This window comes from Parasteatoda tepidariorum, chromosome 7 (assembly GCF_043381705.1).
Source record: "Parasteatoda tepidariorum isolate YZ-2023 chromosome 7, CAS_Ptep_4.0, whole genome shotgun sequence".
Taxonomy (NCBI): Eukaryota; Metazoa; Arthropoda; class Arachnida; order Araneae; family Theridiidae; genus Parasteatoda; species Parasteatoda tepidariorum.
In genome coordinates this window covers 67,360,597-67,386,496 of record NC_092210.1, presented here as the reverse complement: position 1 = coordinate 67,386,496, position 25,900 = coordinate 67,360,597, and the positions used below count along the sequence as shown (strand labels likewise).

The 25,900-nt window shown below is 28.9% G+C and overlaps 3 protein-coding genes across 6 annotated transcripts in view; 2 read left to right on the top strand and 1 right to left on the bottom strand.

Moving 5' to 3' along the window:
• The window catches only part of LOC107445524 (AKT-interacting protein), a gene marked incomplete in the record, with an annotated part of 37,540 nt that extends 31,671 nt beyond the window's left edge, over positions 1-5,869 (bottom strand). Inside the window, 1 exon segment of the mRNA XM_071183542.1 lies at positions 5,501-5,869.
• The window catches only part of LOC107445525 (protein LLP homolog), a 24,740-nt gene extending 9,379 nt beyond the window's left edge, over positions 1-15,361 (top strand). Inside the window, exons 1-5 of one of the 3 annotated variants that reach the window (XM_016059940.4) lie at positions 5,911-6,054; positions 7,624-7,770; positions 10,937-11,014; positions 12,416-12,508; positions 15,163-15,361. In XM_016059940.4, coding sequence (XP_015915426.2) covers positions 7,626-7,770; positions 10,937-11,014; positions 12,416-12,508; positions 15,163-15,329 — 483 coding nt within the window. In that variant the 5' untranslated portion in view covers positions 5,911-6,054; positions 7,624-7,625 and the 3' untranslated portion in view covers positions 15,330-15,361. Of the gene's footprint in view, positions 1-5,908; positions 6,055-7,623; positions 7,771-10,936; positions 11,015-12,415; positions 12,509-15,162 lie in introns of those variants that run through there. The other 2 variants (XM_071183544.1, XM_071183543.1) reach the window with 2 other exon arrangements.
• A 7,134-nt stretch (positions 15,362-22,495) lies between these two features.
• LOC107445514 (nuclear pore complex protein Nup98-Nup96) overlaps positions 22,496-25,900 on the top strand; it is a 71,554-nt gene continuing 68,149 nt past the window's right edge. For both annotated transcript variants that reach the window (XM_043045763.2, XM_043045762.2), the window contains exon 1: positions 22,496-22,646. The gene's annotated coding sequence lies outside the window, so the exon portion shown is untranslated. The remainder of the gene's footprint in view (positions 22,647-25,900) is intronic.

The following is a 25,900-nucleotide window of genomic DNA, read 5'->3' as shown; positions in this document are numbered from 1 at the left end:
TATTCTTGTTGCCCTACAATATATATATATATAAATATAATTAGCAAAAAATCTAAAATAAAAATAAAGATATCACAATATTAAAATAAACTTTTCCTTCTAAATAAATAAAAGAGAAATAAACAAAGCCTTATTATTGTGACATAAAAATTTAAAAATTATCTTTGATTATAAGAAAAAAAGCACTTAAATTTAAAAATAAAATTATAATTGTTGAATTATTCTAATATATTTGAATTATTATAAGAGTGAGATTTTGTCGCCAGTATGAATGCCAAAACAATGGTCAAGTTTTTCAATAACCGAGCAGTGACAGTCAGGAAATGAAAAAGAAAACTACTGAAGGGAACAAACTTGAAGGGCATAATTTTTAACCATTGGAAATCGGAGCAAGACAAAATAAGGATTTTTTTTTAAATATTTTAAAAGTACTACAAGAATATTTTAATATTTTTGATATTATATTCCGATTTCAAAAACATGTAATTGTCGTGTACAGACAACAAAATTGAAACATCTTACAAGAAGCAGCTTAATGGTGCCTTTTTAATATTGTGTCACGCTACAAATAAAACCATAATTTCATATATTATATAATTTCATATATTAAATACAAAGTTCCATATTTGGATGCTTATTTTCCAGATACCTATTTTCCAAGCCTTTTTTAACAATTAAAATAAACTAATTTCATTTCGTTTTTCCAGAAAAAAAAATCAACAATGTTTGCTCAAATTTTCAGTCAACTGAGCTAGAGATGCAACGGATATCCGGCAGGCAGTATCTATCCAGCCGATCCGACTAGTAGGCCGGATATTATGATTATCCAGCAGTAACAATTGGCTCGAAATAAAATATTGAGTAGAATAATAAATAACCAATTTCATTAAATTTTTCTTTTCTAGTTTCACTTGATTTAAAAAATTGAGAAAAGATCTGAATGGTTGCCAGTTATATTAAAGACAAATATTAGAATAAAGTAATAATCGATCTGAGGAATTGTTTCATAAATATCTATTTTAAAAAAAGTACTGCGGCCAGATACCGGATATCTGGCTGAAAGATTGGCTGGATATCCGGTATCCGGCCAAATTAAGATCCGTTGCATCACTAAACTGAGCAATACCCAATCATAGAAGAAATTAGTGCAGATGTAAGTATGACATCATGGAAACTAATTCTCTTGGTTGAACTGGAAATTTTCAGTTGTAACAAACCAGCTGTCCAAAGTGATCAAGCTAGTTTTTTTTTTTTTCAATTGGATTATTGTTCATATTTATTTCATAATGCTCAGTAGTGTGCATTACATTTGTTTTTACTTTAAGTAAATGCATCGTAAATAAAAAAAAATTTTTATATACATTGGACTGCTCTGCTATATTCTCAAACTGAAAAACTTGGAGTTCGATATAACAAAATACTGTGAAACCTCTCAGGAGCAACCACTCTTCATCCCCCAGTAAAATGATCATTGATGGAAGTTAATTGTTGTTCTTATAGGTTACCTCAATCGACTTCCAAATTGTTATTGAAAGTAGACTATTATAATTTTAATGAGTGTCATTTTCTTGGTGCGGAAATACCATTGTTGTTAGCGTCACGAAAACACAGATCAACTTAAAGGGTCCATAAAACAAACTGATATATGTAAAAATTAATTTATGAATTACGAATGGTAAAGTTATTTTAAATAGATAAATAACTATGTTTTTGTTTATGTTCGCATTGAATTTTATATCATAAAAATTAATTAGCTTTAAAAGATTTAGGTTTCTTTCAGATGCTTGTTTTTTCCTAAAATTACTTTTTTTTTAATAATATAACTTTCAACTCTAAAAGTAAATCATTGATAGCTTCACCTTTAGTGCATTCTGACTGCAACATGAGGTTGTATTACCAAAAAGAGCACTCTAAATAAGAACCTCACACAAATATTTTGAATGCATTTCAATCAACTAATATACTCGAATTTTTTGTTTTGATATTATTAGGTGTTTCCTAATTTGAGCATTTGGCGCAGATGCTTTCCCGATTGCTAGGAGAGGTTTAAATGGTCTCTCTTAAAGGTTTTCTTCAACACAAAGTCTATGAAAAAAATTCTGTGCCTCCCAAAAGTGGTCACTACATAGAGGTGGTCTTTTCTGGAGGTTGAAAAATGATAAAAAATGATTAAACTAACCTTTAAATTTTCTGAAGCCATAATGGTGTAAGTACAAAAGACCTATCATCAAAGAGAAAAATTATTTTTTAAGTACTGAATACTATTTCTTAAAAAATTCATAAATATCAATTTATAATCATATAATGTACATAATATCAGATAATTTTAAGAATTGATGTTACAGAAAGTATCAAACTTAAAGTAAAAATAACCATACTTATCCACGCATGCAAAAAGTCTTCATCGAGTTATCAGTAAGGGTCTTATCAATGGAACAACATGTTAACAACTATTATCTCAAGTCATGCATAAATACCACCGAAACAAATTTTGCCAAAATAATTTAAACATTTTTATAAATATACATATTGCAATGTTTTTGCCATAACCTGAGAACTTTATATTTCTTTTCTCATATTTTATTTTATAACCCTCGTTGAACAGCCGACCCAATCTTTTCTCATATTAAAAAATATCATAACTGTAAGAAATTTACAATATTAAATCATTAATATATTTTTGCCTGTAGTAACAGTATAGGAATTAAAAATTGCTCTGCTTCTATCATTTAAGTCAGTGTTTGCATTAAAAAGAAAGGGTAAGGGGAAAAAATCCATATAATAAACATGTCACTACATCATATTAAAAAAATCAGGAAATCCATCAGAAAAGTCACATCAAGATCTAACAAAAATCTATCAACAGAATCAGTGTATTTAGCATTCAAGAATTAAATAGTTTTGAATTAAATAGTGATTCAAGATTTGCAGGTCCTATTGATATTGTATAAAAAAAACTTTTAAAAAAAAAAAAAAATCATAGCACATGTAGGAAGGAATTTGTAGTCAGCACTTGTAGGAATAAAAGATAGAGAAAAAAAAGGTAGAAAAACAACATAGGCTAATGATAAAATTACTGTGAATTTAATGCTTCAAAATTTACATGATATAATAGCCTATTAAAAAATTGAGATTGCAAAAAACGATTTAATACTTTAAAATTGAAATTTACTATTTCTAAAGTAAATATACATTATCTTCTTATTTTATTTAATAACTGTAATTTCGTAGCCTTGTAATTTCGAACCCATTCCAGAAGACAAGGGAAAGTATTGGGAGAAATTTGCCTTTGTGGGAACTTTTTGGGGGAACTAACCCGCATTTGTGTTACATGGAGAGGAAAACCTCTTACGGTTAGCTTTACCGCAGACGGACTCTAACCCACAATTCATCTACCACAGGGGATATTTTACCTCAGCACTGAGGTCGGTGAAAGCCAGATATGGAATTTGTATCGACCAGTCAATGCTGTCATTCGAACCCAGTTCACCTCATTGGAAGGTGAACGTGTTATCCCTTGAATTGCGTGCTTGCATGGCTCAGGTTTTTTTTTTATTACCCTTGTTTACCATGTCACATTTTTGTTTCACTAAATGAATAGTAAAAAGGTGGTGCTTTTGCACCTTTAAATTTTCAATTTTGCACCTTTAAATATCAACTCTAGTTACTAGATAATGTTTACACAAGAAAACTCCTTAATGGTTTATAAAAAATACATAATGACTTAAAAAATTTAATAAGGGCAAATATCAAAATACTACTAAAAAGTCATCTATTGTAAAATAAAAAAGGTAAAATACCTAAAAAAATTTAGATTCCATTTAAAAAGAAAAACCACTATGAAAATTAAATTAAAAAAAAAACAAAACATATATATAGCTATATGTAATTAGACACTATGAACATCCTTTTAAAACTGTATTCATGAAAATCACTAAGATACTACTTATGGATTATGTTTTCTCAGTTTTTATTTATTTTTAACAGAGCCATAATATTCATAATTTGGGACAAACTCCTACAAATAAATTCAAATTTCACAACATTCATCTTAACAGTTGGTGCATTCATTTGTTGACATATCAATTAGAATATTTTTTATAGATTATTTTGTAAAAAAATAGAAAAAAAAGGTTAGAAATTCCTGATATAAATATACCCAGAAGTAGAATATTTTCAAATGTTCTGCAACAGGACTTATTAATTTATACAAATGTTCTGCAAGCATTTCACAGCGAAAAAAAGTGAACTTTACGTTAAAATACTATATTTTCATTTATTAAAATATAGGATCATACACAGATACACTACATTATTTTTTAAACCAAGGCAAACGTTCTTGATTTGTTACGTTTTCAATCATTTTTGAAGTAAAAAATTTTGTTAATGACGATGATGAATTATTAATAAAATGCCTTTGATATGAAGGTCCGAGCATTAAAATAAGGGCTGCTTTAAAAATCTTTCGAAGGGACAAGTGCCCAGATAATGCACCATTTGCAAACACAGACATTCGCTGGTCTGTTGTTCCAACAACTTCTTCATCTCCATCGAAAGCATTTGGTCTTTTAGAAACAATTCTGTCAATCGTGGATCCCCACGATTCACAAATTGTTTCTGAAATGGGAATAGAAAATATAAAAATTCATAAACTTTATGAAATTTGAAATCTCTGAATTTAATTCTTTTACGGCTTGCTTTAGAAGCTCTCTTGATAAAAATGGTTACAGAAGATTCAAGATATAAATTGTTCTGCAGGACTTCGCTTGTTCTGCGACGTACCTCACAATTTTAGGCACTTTCTGCTTCTGGGTAAATATATAACATGCTGTAAAAATTGTAGTACCTCATAAAATGCTTATTCCATGCACAGTTTAAATAAGTGTATTATACTTAAGATAAAAAAGCTTACTTCAAAGCTTTGTATTTAATAGAACAAATTCTTACGGGATTTAATTAAGATTAAAACACAAAATTATCATCCATGAGAAGAAGCACTTTAAAATCTGTCTGCGGAGCAAGTTTCCGTATTAGGACAATCTAAAATCATTCATAACTTTTTTAAAAATGTAGATAGAGAGAAGATTTTTTTTCAGTGCATTTGTAATAGTTTGAATTTTCATTATAAGCAATAAAAAAAATCTATATTTTTGTCATTTTTTGGGTATTGTACCCTTAACACTAGATATATTGATTTTTCAAGCTTGATCAAAAAAGATAAAGATTTATCTTTATTTAACAAAAGAAACCATAAAATTATTTGGTAAAATGATAGAACCTGTCAAGAGAGTACTATTGTAATAAAAACCTAAAATCATTATTAAAAGCTGTTTCAGAAAAATATAATGTATAAAAAACATTCACTAGATTTCAGATTTTTTACAGCCTCGAGAAACAGAGTTGTACCACAATTTAAAGAGCATAACAGGTTCTTCTTAAAAAAATTTGATTAGATAGTAATAAATTTTCACTTTTCAGTTAAAAGAAAATAGATAATTACCTTGTCTTCACATAAATATAGGAGAATTAGGACTTCTCAAGCACAGTAGCACCAGTTAAATTAAAAGAACACAATTAATATACTCGGTAATACAGCATTTGCTCTGTAAACGACTCCATTTCTCAAAAAAAAAGGAATTTAGAATAAATTCAGGACGCTACAAATTATTGCACCACGCCCCTTTTATCAGAACCGGCAAAAATAAAACGCTCACAATGTTAAATTATTATGTGAAAAGTTTATTAATCAATTTTTATAACTAATTTTTTTTTAATAAAACATCAGTATTTCTGTTTTAAATAATACTAAGTATTCTGAATACGAACGACTTTCTGCTTCCGTGTTTGTTTTCATCGAAATGCGCTTCCAGCTGCCTATTTCTGCAAGTTTAAACTCAACTCAACTTGAAAATCAATTTCTTTGTAAAGGCAAGACTGAACTTAATCGCAACTGTTTCGATTCTAATAAGCAGTCTCAAAAAATATAAACAACAAGAAACTCGTGTCTTGTGGCTAAATTAATTTATTCTTTTCATTAATTACAACTTTACTTCGGTAATATTATGTCTCTAATTTTTTACATATTCTTGAAAATTATATACTTCAAATTGCTGCTATTACTTTTTTGTAATTTTTTAAACATAAGTTCGAATAATCTTGTTGTCGCAATATACTCATTTCAATATAGTCAATTTTTTTTTCAGTGTAATGATTATAATACACCTTAATAATATTTATCAAAATTTAATTGTATTATGATGTGCTTAATCCTGCTTGATGTATCTAAAAGCAACAAGATGAATGTTATAATGGTTACAAAATAAGAAATTATTCAAATTATAATTAAGTTGTTAAATAGCTTACTGATTAATGTCATAAAATATGAATTCATTATTAAGAGCATTTTTATTAGCTTTTTGTGTAACATAAAATCAGCGTTTCTACTGAGAATTGTCAGGGAAATGGAATTAGGGGAAACAAATCAGGAAACGTTAAATTTTATAAGTTTATCTAGATTAGAAAATTAATTTAAAGAAAACTTTTTTTCTTAAATATTTGTTTGAAAGTCTTGCAATTCAATAATACTATGTTGTTTTTTTCTGATTAAACTTTCTATCTAAATATAGTTTTTGCACACGTAAGTTCTATGATTGCTGACTACTTTACTTTACTCAATGTAACATAGATCAATAGTCTCTATTGATCTATGTTACATTGAGTTTTATTTATCTATTTATTTTTGCAAAATATCAATTATTTATCTGATAATGATTTATATTTTTGAATAATCTAAATTCTACATGTTAATTCACTTGCAGAAATTAAAATGTATGATTTTATTTATTTTTTATTGCAAACTAGCTTCAAACTCGAATTCTTTGTCATGGAATGAAAAATCACTAGTAATTCTTCCCAATAAATATCACCTATTTTTTTATTATGGTATTTTATGGTTTGCTATTATCATGGTATATCAGGAAAAAATGTTCATTATTATTTACGATAGTAACTTTTTGTTATAAATTTTTCTTGGGAAAATAATTCCCAAACTTGTGGTTTTGGTGAGGGCAGGGTTTATGACCCACCCACAAAGCCGTAAAACCCTTGATGGGTTTTTTTAATAAACAATCCACTAAAAAAAGTTTTTCTCCTAAATAAGTAAGTTTTCAAATAGAAATTTTTAAAAAAAGGATATTTAATTATTATAACGAAATATAGTCTAGATTTTAATCTCAAATTTTTAATCTAGTCTATTATTAATACCAGCATGAAAAGAGGATACTACATTAAAATTAAAGCTATTTTCTTATTTTAATTAATTATTTTATTTTCCCATGAAAGTTTTCTTTTTAACTAAAAGTTTTCGTTTTTGAATTAAAATTTCAACCTAAAAAGTGTAAGACTGAGTAATATCTTGAAAAGTTATCCCCCCCCCCCCAAAAAAAAAAGTTTTTTTTGATGGGGGGGGGTGCCTAATATCTCAAAATGAAAACTCAAACTATAAAAACTCAAAATTTTGATTCGATTGTATACATATTATGCAAAGGCCTTCTAGGACTTTCCTTAGATAACACAAGAATACTTTTTTTTTTTTTTTAACTGAAACAGCTTTCTTCTTTTTAGTGATGGCAAAAAGTTTGAGAAGCAAATGGAAAAGAAAAATGAAAGCAGTTAAAAGGGTGAGGTATGGAGAAAAAGAACTGAAACGTTTGAAAAGTATTCTTCCAAACCCAGTAGCTATTGATGTTAATATGTCTGATATATGCACAGGTATTTTCCATATTAGACTATTAATTTTGTTGAAGTTAAATAAACCTTTCTTAAACTTAAATGTAGGAATATTTGTAGTTACTTTTTGAATATTTTATGTATTAAACTAGGGGTGCACAACCTTTTTGAGTGAAGGGTTACCAGGGGTCTGCCCAGGCCAAATTTAATACCGTTCTGCAGTGCCTTCCCAAATTAAATTCAACAAGGGAAAACAGTAGTTTCGCTAAATACTTTTTCTTAAAATTTTATTTTTATATCCTGTATGAAATGATAAACCATATTTGATTTTGACCATAATTTTGTGTTGTTTTTTAATGTAATTTTTAATTTTCACAAATTATGTATACATTTTCACATAATAGGTACCTCTCAGAAAAACCTAGACAGACCCCTGGGCCCTTGCGCAGCAGTTTGACTAACAAAGGGCCGCACATTTATTTAGACATGATGTACTTTATTATTTCTTTTTATTAATTATTAGATTTTTTAGTGTCATAAACGTTTTCTTTTTTTTTTTACCCCAAAAGATCACTTAAGCAACAAAAAATATGAATCAAAATTACAAACAGTTAGCAGTTTAAAAATTTACGTTTTCCGCCACTTTGTAGATTTCTCAGGTTGCAATAGCATTGCATTAAAATTAGGAATGTAACGAGTATTTGGCCTGTTGCAAAATATTCGGCAGAGTATTTTTTAGAAAAGTATTTTTCTAAGTTTTTTTCTTATTTGCATAGATATGATAAAGAATAATATAAAATCATATTTTTAACTATATTATGGTATTATTTATTATATTAAATAGTTTTTACTCAAATTTGTTAAATTTTAAAATCTATGTTTCTGCACATGCCTTGCAAATTTATCCTCTGGAAGAGAAATGGAAATCTGAAGAGTTGAAACTGATTACTTTGTACTGAACCACAAATTTTTGTACTTCTACTTTTTTTTTTTTAAGAAAAAATTATACTCAAACAAGTCAATTTCTTCATTTTTGGATACTTTTAATTCTAAGAATTGAGAAGGATTTTTTAAAGACATTTTAAAGGAATGTCTCATACTATTAATTCATTGTCATTTTTTCCCTGTACTGAAATATAGAAAACTGTGATTTTCAGTATTAAAGTTATGTTTTTGGAACTAAGAACAATTTATTTTTCTGTTTTTCTTTTTAATTAGCTTTTCTTCTTATAGGCATTTTTATCATGGCACAGCATTTTTTTTAATGAACATTGCAAATAAACTTTATTTTATAGCATTTTTTTTTCTTCTAAAAATACATCAATGTAAAAAAATTTAACTTGAGATTTTTAGCATAAGGAGCAAATTATGATTTTTAGCTTAATTTTAAAAAATTAAGAACGTTTCTGTTTCTATTTAGCTTTTCCGTNGTTCAAGTTATTCTTATGCCTCAGCCACCCAAGCAACTGGAATTACAAGTGCACATCACCAGGCCTGGATTTTTTTTTTTTTTTTTAATGTTTACTTTTTTATTGTGTTTAGAAGATCTTGTGGGCCACACCTCAGTAGTCGGCAGGCCGCATGTGGGCCACAGGTTGTGCACCCCTATATTAAACCTATATCTTAAACCTTCTTATATGGGACCTCAGAACCCACAGTTTTAAATAAATAAAATTTTATTTGTAGTTCTATTTTTCCAGAACTCATCGCTATTTTAAAAATGACTGCCATATTTATCACAAGTATTTGCTTAAGTTATACTTCATAATTTATCTAACAATTAAATATTTTAAATAATTGATCAAAATTGTGAGAGGGGAGATTGATTTTCGGAATATTATGCTGTTATTTTCTAAATACAGTAGAACCCCAACTTTACGTTGCTGCTTTGTACGTTATCACGCTTGCTTCACATTTTCTGCTGGGCTGTGAAAATTGCCTATACATATAATGTTAAATTATTCCAGATTTTATGTTCCCCCTTTTTAGAAAATCCTGCTTTATGTTTTTTCTCATGTATCAAAATCACATTTTCAACAAAGCTCGCAATAACTTTTTCCAAGTTTTTTCTTCTTTAACGTGTATATATTTTTTTTTATGTGTGTTTGAAGCTGTTGTGACATTCTTTCTTATTGTGTCCTTATGTCTATGAGAGAGGATTTCCTCTTTGAGTCAAAGAAATGTGGGGTGGCAAAGCACACGGAAGTTAAAGGAAGTATGGGAACTAAAATTATAAAACTTTTGATGGGAATTGTTTTCATCAAACTTCAATTTTGAAGAAATCCAATCACTTGAAGAACATTACACTAAACAACTGGATATGTTTTTTTTTTTTCCTGTGACCTGCAAAATTTTTTTAGAGCATGATTAAATTATCAGGAAACTCTGAATTTGATTTTTACAGTGTTGGCTAAAATGCATTACAAATGGGTCTGATCAAGCAGGTTACGTAGTATCTTATCAAAAAATTGGCCTTTCAGAGTAAAATTACATGGCGGAGATCTTTTCAAATTGATGACTCGTGTAACGACCGCAACACATCCCTTTGCTTTTCGATTCCTTCAATATCTGATTTAGTGCCTGCTCCCAATGATAGTGATAAAAACGATGAAGATGAATGAAAAATATCAAAGGATATGCATACTAATGATCAAGAGTTCCAAAGCATAAGAATTCTGAAACAGGATTTGCTTTTGTAAACCAAAAAGCAGATTTGCAAACAATATTAAGCATTCTTTGGAGTATTGTTGAAATAATATCTAAAAATAAAAAACTAGCAAATGTTACATATTTATTCTACTGTTTAATCTCGTAAATGTCAATGTTTAAAAAATATACTTTTTTTTACTCTGAATTTTAATTTTTTTCGCTTTGTGCGTATTTTAACAGTGGTCTTGCAGGAAATGTATAATCGGGGTTTCACTGTATTATAATTAGATATATATTTATAATTAGTTGTATGTATTAATATGGAATTATAATTTTTAATGGTAACTTATAACTCTTTTAAAATTGGGTTAAGTGTTATAGATAAGTGTAAAGAGTGTTAAAATCAAAAATTATAGAAATTTGAGTACACCAATTTAGGGTTTAATCTCCAAGCTGGAGGAAAGTTCAAAATTGAATTTGATTGCTTTACTGCTCAGTTTTTGAGGCTGTTAAAGTATTTGGATGTTAATGATATTTTTTACTATCACTTTCTCTCTAGTTCTCCCTAAAGGAGCATTGAGTAAAAACAGTAAACCACTCAAAGATGAAGAAGGATGTTCTCAGACTAATAAAACTAGTGAGTTATTCAAAATTAATTATATATTTTTGATATTATTGGATTTAACTAATTTATCTATTCTGTGTATTGTTGTGGCTTATAGACAGGTTTATTACATTTCTGATCATCTGAAAGTCAGATATAAAATTATACTTGAATCATATCCAATGTCCTTGTGTATTATAATTATTTCAAATTTAAAACAATTAACTCTTTACTTTAAACACATTTAAATTGTATTCTAATTCTTAAATTAGCAAGGTTTGGATTTTAATTTGATAAATATAATTTTTCAGATGCGCACAAGGTATATAAGTAAGCGATTTATAATAATTATATAAAAACGTATAGTTGATCAAATGTGCTCTTTTTAGTCTTAATTTGTTGCATCATAAATAGCAACAAAAAAAATAATAATCATAAATAGCAACAAAAATGCTTTCCACAATCCCATTAAATGTCTCTAAAGTATTAAATAAATTATTTTGACTTAAAAGAAGAAAATATATGTTTTTTAATCTATAACCATTTTACCCCACCTGTCCTTATCAACTCCCACCAGCAAGTCTCTTTAAAAGGGCATTTCGACCTGAAACATTTATAATTATTTTGAATACCTGTTTGTTCCAGCTGAGTTCTATGTCTAAAATAATACCCAATACTTGCCACAGTTAGTTCTCTGATGGGATTTGGCTGTTGTGTTGTTGTAAGTAAAAAGCCCAAAGTTAGTTTTGTCAAAAAGCTCAGTTCTGATTCAAAAATAGAGAAATATCAGTAAGATTTTTTTTTTTTTTTTTTAAGTGTGGAAAATAAGTTCTTGTGAGAGTATAAAAACTTGAAATGTGTAATACTGTATTTTTTTTTCCTATGCACTTGTTTAAATGTGGAACAGTGAGTCTGCAAAGAGGAAACAAGTATTAAGAAGAATGCTGCTAAATTTACAATTTTACTACTCCTATGCAGTGAATTTGTTAGAAATAACAAGTTGTGCTTTTAGATTTGCTACACACATAATGTGTGTGTGTATGAACAGGCTGATCTCTATTGACTGTCAGTTCATGTTGCACAGTACAGTTTCAATTTACTCCATGCATACCTGTAACAGTAACAAGCAAAGCATTATTTTTACTAATATAACGTTTTCTAGCTATTTACAGAATAGCCTTTTCGATATTATTTTTGCTTTTACTTTGTTTGAAGATTTTACTATTCGGTTAAATGTCAATACTTTATTTTAGTGTTTAAAAAAAAAAATATTTTTTTTTGTAATCTCTCTAATAAGTAAATGTCTAAATAATTTCATAATATAGAATTTTTAAAGTAAAGAAAATTGTTACTGTGTAACCAAAGTTTGAATTAAAAAAAAAATTTAAAACTGTTAATAGCCATAATTAAATTTTTATTTAACATGTTTTTTAGGGTCAATACTAAAAAAAAAGGAAATTTCTTTTCTCAAAGAAAAGCAAAGAATTGCAAAAGAAAATAATGAAGATGAAAAATGCAGTGCAAATGGTAAATAAATTTTTTTTTACTGTATTTTCTTTGTCTTGCTCATACATCTTTCCGGGTAAATATTTCTAAAATATTGATTCCTCAATTGTTACTCTGTTATTACATGATAACCATTAATTTTTAATAATAGCTATACATTTTTCTATGATTACTATTCAGTTCATTAATTGAATGTGGTGAAAATATTGCAGTTAAATTAAATATCGATAGTTATCAAAATAAAAGGGGGAAACTAAATAACTTACATTATAGTGAATAGTAATTCATATCTTCCAACTCTTTCCTTGAACCCACAAGATTTCCAGTTTTTTTTTTTAACAATTCTTCGGTCTTCCGATTTACAGCTAATGTCCTCAGACACTGTTGCACAACAACTTCGACTTGCGTCAAAAACATATCGTGTCTGAAGAACCAATCGAATTCCACCAATGTTTCTAGCACGTGATCGAGCAAGCGCATAGGCTGGATCGTATGCTAAGTGAATATCGGGGGGAATTTCTCGGCAAAGAGTTAATTCAGATTTTTATATGCAAGATTTTTTCACTGACGACCACTAATTGCATATTTATTTATTTATTGATTTTTTAAGAAAACTTTTACTCTACTTATTATTTTTTATTATTGTATTTTTACTTTTAAAATTTTTAGTGCTCTTAATTTGTTTTATGAAAAAACAACTTATATTTAGAAACAAGATTTTGGAAAAGTATGAAATGAGGGCCTTCTTATATTTTAAATGCAGCAACAAATCTTATGTTATTCAGATTTGTCATTACAGGAAATTTTCATTCATCGTTCAATGATTTGAGTTAAAAACAAGTGAAATAAATAAAAAAAAATTTAAAAACTCAATTATTGCAGATTTGTTAAATATTATGTGTTTGGGAACCACATAATTTACTTCTGACAAAAATGTTTAACTTCAAGAATTATTGACTCAATAACTTATTATTTCAAAATTATTTAATTTTTTTTTTCATTATTTCGTTATAGAACTGCTGAACAAAGTGACAAATTTAGATAAAAATTTATTAGGGGTCATTCACTAATTTACATTTGTACTATGAATTTATTAAAGTTTTCTTAGTTCTTCACTTATCTTAATAAATTGGGTATGGTCAATAATATTAATCTTGTTAATATTCTGTTGATTATGCTTTTATAAATAACTTTTCTTTAAATCTAAAAAATACACTCGATAACCTTTTTAAATAATAGTTAAGTTAATTATAATTTTGAATTTAATTATTTTATGTAATTATATAAAGTAATTATTAATTTTAAAAATAAAATGAGCCACTCAATTTTTAATATATTTAAAATTTTGTGTGACTGGTTTTTAGGCTAATATAATTAGAAAAAGAGCTATTTGTCATAAATTAGTCATTTAATAATGATCATGTGAAGTTCTTTGAAAACTATTTTGCATTTTTATGTATTTATGAAGTATGTATTTATGCATTTTTATGTATACATTCAAAATATCACTTTAACTTTTTAATATTGGGGTATTTTTAGAAAGTGACCATAAAAGAATAATTCATTAGATCTGCTATTTAAGAAGTGTTGACCTAATATTTGGCCAATTATTCAGCCAAATTTTCGGCATAGGGGCTGAATATTTGTTTCATCCCTATTATGGCTTTTAACCATTTTTCTTGAACCTCAAAGAAATGTTGGCCATGAGAGATTTTTCAGCTCTTTCTAGCCTTAGAAAACTAATAAAAACAGAAGTTAACTGACAAAAATCATTGTAAGATTATTTTTCATGCTTTAATTTTATTTATGTATTCATGATTAATCTGCTTACATGCCATTGTATGTTTCTACAACAAATGCAACTACAATTAAAATATTGTTTAATTGGCTGTATTTAAAACCTTTGTTGTGATATACCTATGCTGGCCTGTCTCCAGACTAAAACTTTGTATACACCTTTCAGGGAATCAGAGTTCAAAAGTTATCAAGAATAATTTACAAACAGGCAAAAAAAAGTTTGTGTTTTAAAAGTGAGGTTTTTATCATAGTTTAGCAAATAATTAGGAAAAAATAAAAATAAAAAAATTGGCAAAAAGCAAAATAATGAATTTGCATTGCTTGCAACACCAAGTCACGGAACAAATACTTATTTTGTTATTGTTTGCTTCAAATTTGGAAATTGTCGTCGCTTTGTTATCCTCTAATTTATTTAAAGTCTGAAATTATAAATCTTTCTGATAATTTCAATCAACAGGATTTTCATGTAAAATATTTTAAAACGCAACAGTTGAAAATGATTTCGATGTAGTTTTTTAGAAAAAGCCTATTCGTAATATCCTAGTAAAATGGGCTGTTAAAAAGACGTCTTTATACTCCGGAACATTGCAAGTCGGTCAAAGTTCATATGTTGCAAAACACTGGTGAATACTTAAAAATGTCAAGCAGAGTGAGGTTATTCAAACAAAAATCATAATAAATATGCTCCAAGGAAACAATTTTGATGAAGGTGGCAATTGGTCTACCTTGATACCTCTAGAATTTGAAACTCTTTATCTCAAATTTTTTCCTTTCCCATTAGTGTACATGTATTATATTTAATGGCACTTTTCTTTTTAATGGTTTTAAGCAATTTAAAATTGGTCCATGAAAACTTAAGTTTTATCTTATTTTTATAGAAAGCATGGAAATAGACGAATCCAAAAGAAAGTATCATCCAAAGAAGATGATCGATGAGAATGGGAATTATCCGATATGGATGAATAGAAGAGCAATCAAAAAGCTTAAAGAGAAAAATCGTCGTTTAAATCAGAAAACAAAGAAAAATAAAAAGAAACATGTGTAAACTTATACAGTTTAATAAATGTTGTACATATACCTGTTTTTGTTATTATTATTCTGTATTTTGAGTTCGTCCATAGAAGTAAATGCATGACTCATTGGTCAATTGCATTTTTCTTCTGCATCTAAAGGTAATGCATATTTTGTCTTTAAAACTGAAATTTGTATTACAAAGCTGTAGATATGTTTCATTCACATAAATATTTTTATTATGCTTCAAAAGTAGAATTTTTGCAACAGTCAAGGAAAAGAATAAGTGCTCTTTTCATACTCTTGTAATTCTTTTACTTTCTTAAATATATTACATTTTTCTTATTATTTAGTCTTTTTTTTTTTTGTATAGTTTAAATGCTCTTACTTCTTATCATTGTAATATTTTATCTAATTTTACACCTAAAGAAACTGAAGTTAATTATAAGATGATAAATTATAAATTTACTAGATGGTTATAATTATATAGGTAGATGGTTAGTAAATCGCTTAACCAATGAGATTATAATTACTATTTTATCAAAAAATTGAAAGTCTTAATGAAAGATCATTATTTATGAACTAAAAAGCGTATGATAAAGAATGCTTATGAGGAAAAAACGATCCTAAAATTCTTCTTATTGAAATAAGAAAATTTCAGAATATTTTTTTTAGTCTTAGAGTTCTAAATCAGACATAGAAACAGACATTGTAGAGAACTAAATCAGACATTGTAGAGAACTATCATAAAATTAGAAGAAGAAAAAATCATAACAAGTACCTACTTTATGAATTCCGAGAAATCTTAAATTAAATGTTCTTTGAAAATTTTGTTCTCAAATAATATATTCATAGATTATCCAGTCATTACTTTTAAGATGACATACCGCATAATAAAATTTTCTAATTGTAAGATCTCGATATGAATTTCAATATGATTAATTTCATGCTGAAATTAATCATTCAAAATTTTTAAAAAAATACTTACCAAGAAAATGATAAAAATTTATTAATAATCGACACAAATGATGCTATTTCAAGTAATTCGGATGATTCTTTATTGTTGTTTTTTGAATTATATGGATACAGAAATCTATACTAATATATAAAAAGGAAGAATATTCTAAAACTATTACAGTTTTGCACTTCTGAAATCACATTTGTTCATATAAATGAAATAAGCAATGTGGAATTAAATAACTTCCCTTCAATTTATAATGATTTAAGGACAATAAAAATGCACTTTATCTTACCCGATCACGATATCGGGAGTTATCAGATGAAAGTTTGTTTATAATGGAAAGGAAAAAATTTATTGAAATTGTTCTAATGTTGGGCGCGTTAAAGTTAAGTTCTCCTGCCTTTACCTTAGGGAAATTTTGCTGCTGAAAAAATGGTTCCCTACTCTACCAATGATTCTGATTGAACTAAATGCAATCTTAATAAATAAAAGACTGAAAAAATCCTCCCAGCGATCGTGAATACAAATAAATACCTCCACTCCATTACTTTTGCTTTCTAGTACATAGCTTATTTCAATATATATAGCAAATGTAAAATAAACTTACATAGCAAATATAAAATAATCAAATATTTAAATATGATAAACTATTTTTTGATCAAATCGTGCTATAAGCTAGCAATTATCACTTATCTTTAAAATATGTGAAAATTGAATTGTTAAATTTAAAACAATGGCTAACACTTAACCAATCAGAAAATTCCATTTCGCTTGAACGGTTTGCCCTAGAAAGTTCTAATGTCGACAGTGATCTTCCTCGTGCTTTGAACTATGTATGCCAAGTTTCATAGCTTTCGGTAGGATGGTTTAGGAGTCTATAAAGGACACACAGACATTCAAATCAGAGTAGAAAAACACTTCGAAAATCAGAGTAGAAAAACACTTCGAATTCACTCATAACTAAAAAGCATATACCAACACAATTAAAGAGCTTGATGGAAGAACCAGATAGTGACATTTTCAGGAGAATTAATGAATCATTGCATTTGCCTTCCTTTTTCTTAACATAACTAATCACATAAATTTTTAGTAAGCCAGAAAGTACTACTAACTTGGTAATAAAATAGTTTGAATGCAACCTTTTTTTCATTCTGAAAATTTCACTTACCTGATTCTTCCACTAAGTTTTTCAATTAATATAGCTAAAATAATTTTTTATTTTTTTTTATTCAATATTTGTTGCCCGTTTTGATGGCTTTATGTTATTGACGTAAGTAAAACTTGTTGTTTGTAGTTCATCCCATTGGAATAAAGATAAAATGTATTTAGCTTCACTTGGCATGATGCTATTACATACGGCCAAATCATAGGTCAAAGTATTTTCAAAGATACCTTTATCATATTGGTCACTGGCTGCGGTCAGTGTGCGGGTGGGTGACCACTTGGATCAGTCTGCGTAGGGACCGAGGGTGTGGGGTATTGGTCCTCGTTAAACTGTTCTACCGAAGCGGGGGTGCCATCCCCTCTGCAGAGGATCAAAATTGTGATGGCATGTCTTCGGATCATCCTCATGGATGTTTCCCAGACCGTCGCCAATAGCCCATTGTGCAGCTCTAGTGCGACGTAAATGAGCTACAACAACTATCTTACCTATTACTGATAAAATATTTATAATTAGTAGAGAAACTAAGTTCTTTATTTTCAAATCCATTAAAATATTAATACACTATCTTTACCACTGAACAAAATATTTTCCGTAATCACGGAAATAATTGTGTAATCAGCGTACTAGGTTCAAGTACCAAAGTTCATGCTCTGGCGAACCAGTAAACTGCAAAGTATCATCAATGTATTTTAGTAATCTCCTTCAAGAAGTATAAAGAACTGAACTGAATTTCAAGTGAATGAAATGTGATATACCATCTTAAAACTTTGTTCTTTTCTCTCTTTTGTGGTCTTTGGTTCTACGTGTTTGAATATAATCCTAGAAGTTTTTAATTTAGTTGTTAAAATATTATTGAAGTTATTTTATTTTATTTTATAACCGTCGTTGAACAGCCGACACAATTTCATGGGTTTACGACTACTTACGTTCAACTCCGTAGCCTTGTAATTTTGAACCAATCCAGAAGACAAGGAAACTCCTGGATCAGTACCCCCAGAGGTATTGATTTGTTGTGGGAACATGGAGGACTTTGAGACTTGACAGATTTAACGTGCATCAGTCACCATTTACTACACGGGGAGTCTTCGGCCGGCGAGGATCGAACCCACGACCTCTTGGATATGGGCCCAGTGCCCTACCGACCAGGCTATCCCGGCCCCTATTGAAGTTATGTTTAAATTTCGTATTTTTTCTTTTTTTTATACTTGGCGATTGACTTATCTAAAATGCAGAATTTAATACACGCAACCTATTTCGCCAAAAATTCCTATCAAAACTGTGCCAATAATAATAATACCAGTAGAACATATTACATACAGTCAGTAGTACACAATAAATACGCGTCATCTGTAAATGGCGATTTTCTACGAATTTCCTATTAACTTTTTTTTTTTCTTTAACTTCGTATTTTAGCTCATAGCTTCTTTTATTTAATTTCAATTAATTCATATTATCAATATTAATTAAGCATTAATGTCAGTAATAATATCATGATTTTTTTACGGCTCCCCAAAATGAATAAAGTATACTTTCTCCATTATTACTGCTTTTTACGGTCCTTAGATAAATATCTTTACTCCATTACTTTTGCGTTCCACGTTCCAGTACATAGTTTATTTATTTTATTTTGATATGCATATATTACCTAAATTAATTAACGTACCTAAATTTGTCACTTTCGTCAATAATGATATGGCGATTTCTTTCACGTTTCTTCTCAGCGAATTAGTACCAGTTTTCCATTAATTTTGCCTTTCAATATATAAATATTTTTCTTTTATTCAATTACCGTTGATTTTATCGAATCATTCTTTAGATACACGTTTTAAAAGAATTAATATAAATTTTTAAAAAAAGCGCGTAGTATCACACAACTTTAGAAGTATAAATTTAGTGACATAGACCACGTGCTTCCACGTAATGTTGTTCATTTAATTCATCGGATGCAGCGAATATAAAATAGTTAAATATTCAAATCCGCGTAATAAACTATTTTTTTAATCAAATAAAGTTATAAGCTAAAAATTATTACTGATTTTATCTTTAAAATGCGTGAACTGAAATCTTTAACTGTTATCTATCTGTGTGAACTGTTATCTTTAAAATGTGTGAAAAACTGAATTGTACATACTAAAACTTAAAATTATGAATAACGCTTATACGAAAAGAAAATTCCATTTTGTATTTCACTCATTTCGCTTGAACAGTTCGTCGTAGAATGTTCTAATTGAAAGTTACCTTCCTCGTGCTTCAAACTATCTGTATACCAAGTTTCTGTCTTTCTGTTGGATGGTTTGGCAGCCTATAAAGAACACCCATACACGGACATTTATTTTTATCTATATAGATTAAGCAGTGTTAAATAAAATTAAGCAAAGAATTATTAGTCCCATCTATAAATAAATTGGTAATAAAATAAATCGGATACTTGTGTTCTTTTTCGTTCTGAAAATGTCACTTAACTGATTCTTTCACAAAGTTTTTCAATTAATATAACTAAAATAATTTCAATTTTTTGAAATTTAATTTTGTAATTTTCGATGGCTTTACGTCATTGAAGTGAAATTTATAGACTATATCAACCTTCATCTATCAAAACGTACCTCAAGATAGATTCGAGTTAACACGCTTTATATACTAGTGATTTGGTATTTAATATTTGTAGTGGTAGTTATACCACATTACTCCCCTTCCAGAAGTTTATCTGTGAGAGAATTCGATGAACGATTACCACTAGTTGATTCACGCTGTTTATATATTTATATCATTTTCGCTCATTTTTTACAGCATTTTGCTCATTATCTTTTCTTATTTTTGTTTATAGCATTTCGCTCATTTTTTTTTCTTCAATATTGTTTATTGATCGGGAGACTTTATTTACTTCACCGGATTTTTTTTTTTTGAGCAGTATATTTTTAAGCAAATCAACTGTTTAATGTGGATCCTCCATCAATATTGGCAAGTTCTTATCATGTCCGGGTCACCAATGAAGGGATTTATTTATAAACTATGTCAACCTTCATCTATCAAAAGGTACCTCAAGATGGAATGGAGTTAACAAACATGTCTTATATACTAGTGATTCGGTATTTAATATTTGTAGTGGTAGTTACGCCACAGAAGCAAGCAAAGCTTGTTGTTTCTAATTTATACCATTGGAATAAAGGTAAAATCTATTTAGCATTTCTTGGTGTGATGCTATTTCTCGCGAGCGATTCATGATAGTTAAAATTTATCTCTATTAAGTGATTTTCTCAGGTACATATCCCTTTCTTGGAGTCATAAAACACTTAATTCCAGAGTATATGCATAATAAAACTGATTGGCGCAGTTTTAAAAATGACAAAATATATCAATATATTTTAATATGTACCTATAAAAGTATATTTCGTACTTATTACATAACCCTTCAACATTTGAGTTAATACATATTTGTCAGTGGCAGCCAACTAAAACCGAATTTTTTAAAAAAATATATATATTCGAACTTCATAAGTATTACTGTTAATTTACTGTTAAAATATTTATAAACAGAGATGGAAAAAATTTCTTTAAATTATAATTCTTTAAAATATTAATACATGATCGGCTAACTTTACAGGTTATATGGATACTTGGGTGTCGTCCTGAGTATTACTTCCTTGAGAAGGAAGGACAAATATTTTATATTTTTGAACAGGGAAGAGATTCATATCGATGTCATTAAAATGATTTTTTTAAGTATTGTTCTTTTACCAAATGAAGGAAGTAGAAAATTTTAGACTAATTCTTAAATGAATATTTTGAGAAAATATTAAAAATTGTCGTCTACAATGGAGGTGTTTGAACCCTCTAAACTCCTCTCTTACCTAAGTCCCTGATTTCAGAACAGTTCGGAACTAACATTTGATCAGGCGATTTGTTTCTCGAATTAAAGTCAATCATGGCCTGTGGTGAAATAGTGTAGTGCTTCTTTCTGTCGAGAAATGAGATAGTCGTGACCGAGTGTCAGTGGTCACCTATATTCAGAAGGAAAGTAGGTGATGTTCATTGGCTACCTGTAGGATTTGAACCAGGACCTTCGTTATCGCGTAGCCAGATATTTTGCTATGGCCACGTATGGGTGTAGAGCTCGTATTGTAGCGATCGGGGTATAGCAGTCTAAATAATTAATAACTGCTTCTTCAGGTCTCAGATATTGGCGATCAAAATGGACTACAGGTGGTGTAAAGCAGAACTCTCTACCTATGGCAGCACTTAGCATGCATTCACCATTAGCGTGTGGAGAGTCATAGGAGAAAGAATTACGGTAGTTTCTCTCTTCATTTCTAAATTAATTAAAACTTTTAAGATGGGAAACGATTTGGAACTGAAAACCACTGTGAACATAGTCCTAAAAGAAAGCGCCGTGGAAATTAGAAAAAAATTTCCTTTTTAAATGCAAAAAAAAATATTAAGAAAGAAGAAAATATCGTAGTAAATTTCTATGCAACTGAGAAGAGGAGAAGGGGGAAGGGTCAAGACAAGGAACCGGTGTTCTCTCCAGATGGTGTATTAGAGCATTGCGATCGCGAATAACAATATTTTAAGTGTAAAATAAAAAATAAATGAAAATTGAAAAGTTTTTCAGATAACAAAGTTTTATTTTATTTTATATCCGTCGTTGAACAGCCGACCCAATTTTTGGGTTTGCTACTAATGTTCAACACCGTAGCCTTGTAATTTTGAACCAATCCAGAAGACAAGAGGAAACTCCTGGATCAGTACCCCCAGAGGTCTTGATTTGTTATAGGAACATGGAAGACTTTGCGACTCGACAGATTTAACGTCCATCAGTCACCATTTACAACACGGTGAGTCCTCGGCCGGCTTGGATCAAATCCACGAACTCTTGGACATAGGCCCAGCGCCCTACCGACGAATAAAGAAATATTGTCAGAAGGTATTGCATAACAAAATGGGTTACAGGTATGAACCCATTTGCATCCACGTCTCGTGAATCACATACAGTGTAAACGGTTTCGTTTCTCTTTCGCTTTTATGACGTCATCTTGAATATCTTCTTTCATGCCTAACGTAAATTTCCTCGGCCACCGGGACAACACGAAAGTTCCCTGACTACAACTTACAACATACGTTTGTTTGTAGTTGCAATTTGTTGCAATTTTGAGTTGCACCTTGTAACAATTTGTAACAAAACAAATTTAAGTTTGAATGCCGAACAAATGAATTTTTGTATAAAGGAAGTAAGTAATTCTTATTACTTCATTATGTATAATTGTAACTGCTAGTTATTTTGCTCTTATTATCTTAGCGCATTACTAAATGTTCACTGTTAATTATAAAATGTGTATCAACCTTTAAACAACCTCAAATTTATATTTTTATGTTAATTCTTCCTTTTTAAATAAAGTTTTAAGTTCAATTTATGAATCTTATGTATGTACTGCATCAAAATTCTCATTTGTTTGAGGTTGAATAACCTAGTTAATTCCTGTTTATTCTAGTTCGAACTGGTAACGACCATATTGAATTGCGTTTTAAAATGAACCACATTTTGATGCGTATCCCAATATTTTTGTATGAGGGGTACTTCAACTATTAAGTACTACCGGTGAATACTTTCTTTTTAAATATTTTATTTTTTTCTAATTTTCAACATAATGGGAATAAATTTTAATTTTTGATAATGTTAATGATTGATTATTTTATGCGTTTTACCACTCATGTTTTTAAATTTGATCTATGATAAATAAATTAAGTATTTTAATTTATTTTTTATTGTAATGTTTCTTAAAACATTTTACTAAATTTTTCTTTTTCATAAGTATGTTTAAAGTTGAAGATATTTTCTTTTTTAAAGAAGTAGGAAGTTGGCTAATTTAGTTTTAAAAAGTATCTAAACTGAGTCTTAAAATTTATAGTTATTAGGATTAAAAGAGCATATATTTTCATATTGCTGTGCCACCAATTACAATCGCAAAGGTGCAAAATAAATTTTAAATTAGCCATTTTCTTTTTTTAAAAGAAGAAACATATAGAGATTTTCTTGAGGGGGGGGTTGCTAAAAGTTATACCTCTTGTGTTGGTCTTTTTTGTGTATTGTATTTTAATTTTTCATGGGCCACTGCTCGGAAGTCACCAAGACATAGCGATTATTTTGGCATAGATTATGATTAGGGCTGCAGGTTTGTTACGGCACAAATTTCCGTGATGATTTGCACGAAAATGTCCTCTTTTTTTTCTAAAATCCTCGAATTTCTCAATATGTTTTGATTTGTGCGAAAATTGCTTTAAATTTTAATTTTTTCAAATTTATTTTTATTTAACAGATTTATTTACTTTACTGAAGCCTGAAATTAAACATGTAAAATTGATTCGATATTTAGGGAAATGAAGCAAAATGACAAGAAAATAGTTCAGAGATAAGAAATAATTACAATCTTGTCATGTCTGTCAAGTCAGTAAGAGAACAAAAAAAAAAAAAAAAAAATCATCCAAACTANTGAAATCAGAAAAGAAGGAAAATGTTATAAATCAAATTTTTGACAGAAAAATTGTAACACAGGCTAATTGCACCGGACAATGAAAGTTTTACTGCCTTTCTACATATCCAGGCAATTTTTCCTGGGCGGCTTCTTGTGATTTCTTAAATAGGGTTCAGTTTCTTAGATGAGAGGGAGATTAGTAACTACTAGTTAGTACTAATACTTTTGAAACTAGTAGTTTGAATGTAGAATGTTTGAGTTTTCACAGCAATTACTTCTTACAAAGCTACGGTCAAGGAATTGCTCGTTGATGAAGGAAAATTGATCGAGTTTTGGAAATCAAAGACAGGACGCTATTTAAAATTGGCAATTCGATGATTGTCGGTGCTTACAAACAGCGTGGAAGCAGAAAGACCCTTTTTTAAGTATAAAAATGCAGTGTTTTCACTACAGCGCGAGAACGCGAGAATCTCGCATATTTTTTTATATTCTCGCATTAAAAAATTATAACCGCGAGAAATTTGCGCATTCTATAAACCAATTTCAAAATTCGCGAATTTCTCGCATTTTGAAAAAAATTTCTCATTTGCGCCATTTAGAATAAAATCCGTTTCACTTTTCTTCCTGGATCTTTTATTATTTTCAACATCTGCCCCATTATCTAGCTTCCCTATTTAACAGTATTGTTCAGAACCCTTAAGAACAACAGAACACCATCCCTCGGAACCACGGAACCTCTTTCAGAACGCATTTCTCTGCAACCACGTGTTTACCGTAGGTAAGGTTTCTTCATGTAAGATGTTCAAATTTTTTGCTCGCTAATGTAAGATGGACAAATACCTTGTAAAGCCAATATCTTCTACTCCGAAACGGACAAATGAAAATGAAACAAATGTGGGTAGAAACGATCAAAACGAAACAAATACGCATTTGAGCACCTTCTAATGAGAATAGCTGACGAAAAAGTAGATGTAGAACATTTTTCATATGATGATGCTGCAAAAATATTCAATGCTTTAAAAATTCGAAGATATTAAAAATGCATTATGATTAAAGAAATGATTTTTTTTCCAAGTCTCTCGGTGTTTTTTTTTTTTTTTTTTTTTTTTTTTTTTTTTTTTTTTTTTTTTATAATTTTTGAAGTCTCACTTAACTTTTTGAAATCTCACCCTGTTTTTGAGAAAGGGTGAGAAATTCTCACCCATTTTTTTTCTGAGATGAAAACACTGAAAATGTATTAAATGATGAAAGACGAAGCATAAATGAGAATAATCTGACAATGTACAAAATTCTGTTCATTTAAATAAAAATAATAAAATTGTTTGAAATTAAAAGAAATACTTTTGTTATGTATTTTTTAAGCTTTTTTTTTATTATTTGCGCAATTTCTGTCTTTTGCATAATTTATATTGTATAATTTTTTTTTATGTTAATGGCATCTAAATTTACCTAAAAGTTGATCGTGATTGAAAAGTTGAAAGATCTACAACAAATCTATTATAGAAACATATCTTTATTTTATAGAAGAAGCACACAATTTATCTAATCAAAGTATTAAAAATTTTATGCATCAATTAATTCTCTAGGGGTTGAGGACTTCATTCAACCCATTTTAGCTGTGCAGGCAATATGTCAGCAGTATAAGTAAAGCCAAAATGCACTGGCCGAAAGCCGAAAAATATTGTTCCCCATCGGGAGATCCAGCGCTCATAAATTACATGGGAGAGATATGACTATTTGACGTCAAAAAAATGATACAAAAGAGCATTATGTGACGTCAGTCAGCTGTAAACGGTGTCTAAATGCAACTACATAAAGCCGGAAAACGTCACTCTCCACCAAGAGACAAAAATCAAGCGCTCACGAACAACGCACGAAAGGAAAAAAGGATTATGTGGCGTCATCAGGAGGAGGGAATGTCAACTAATAACTCATCATTTAGACTTATCTTGTTTCATTATTTTAATTATTTCATAAAAAGAATTTATTATAAGATAAATTTTTTTAAATAA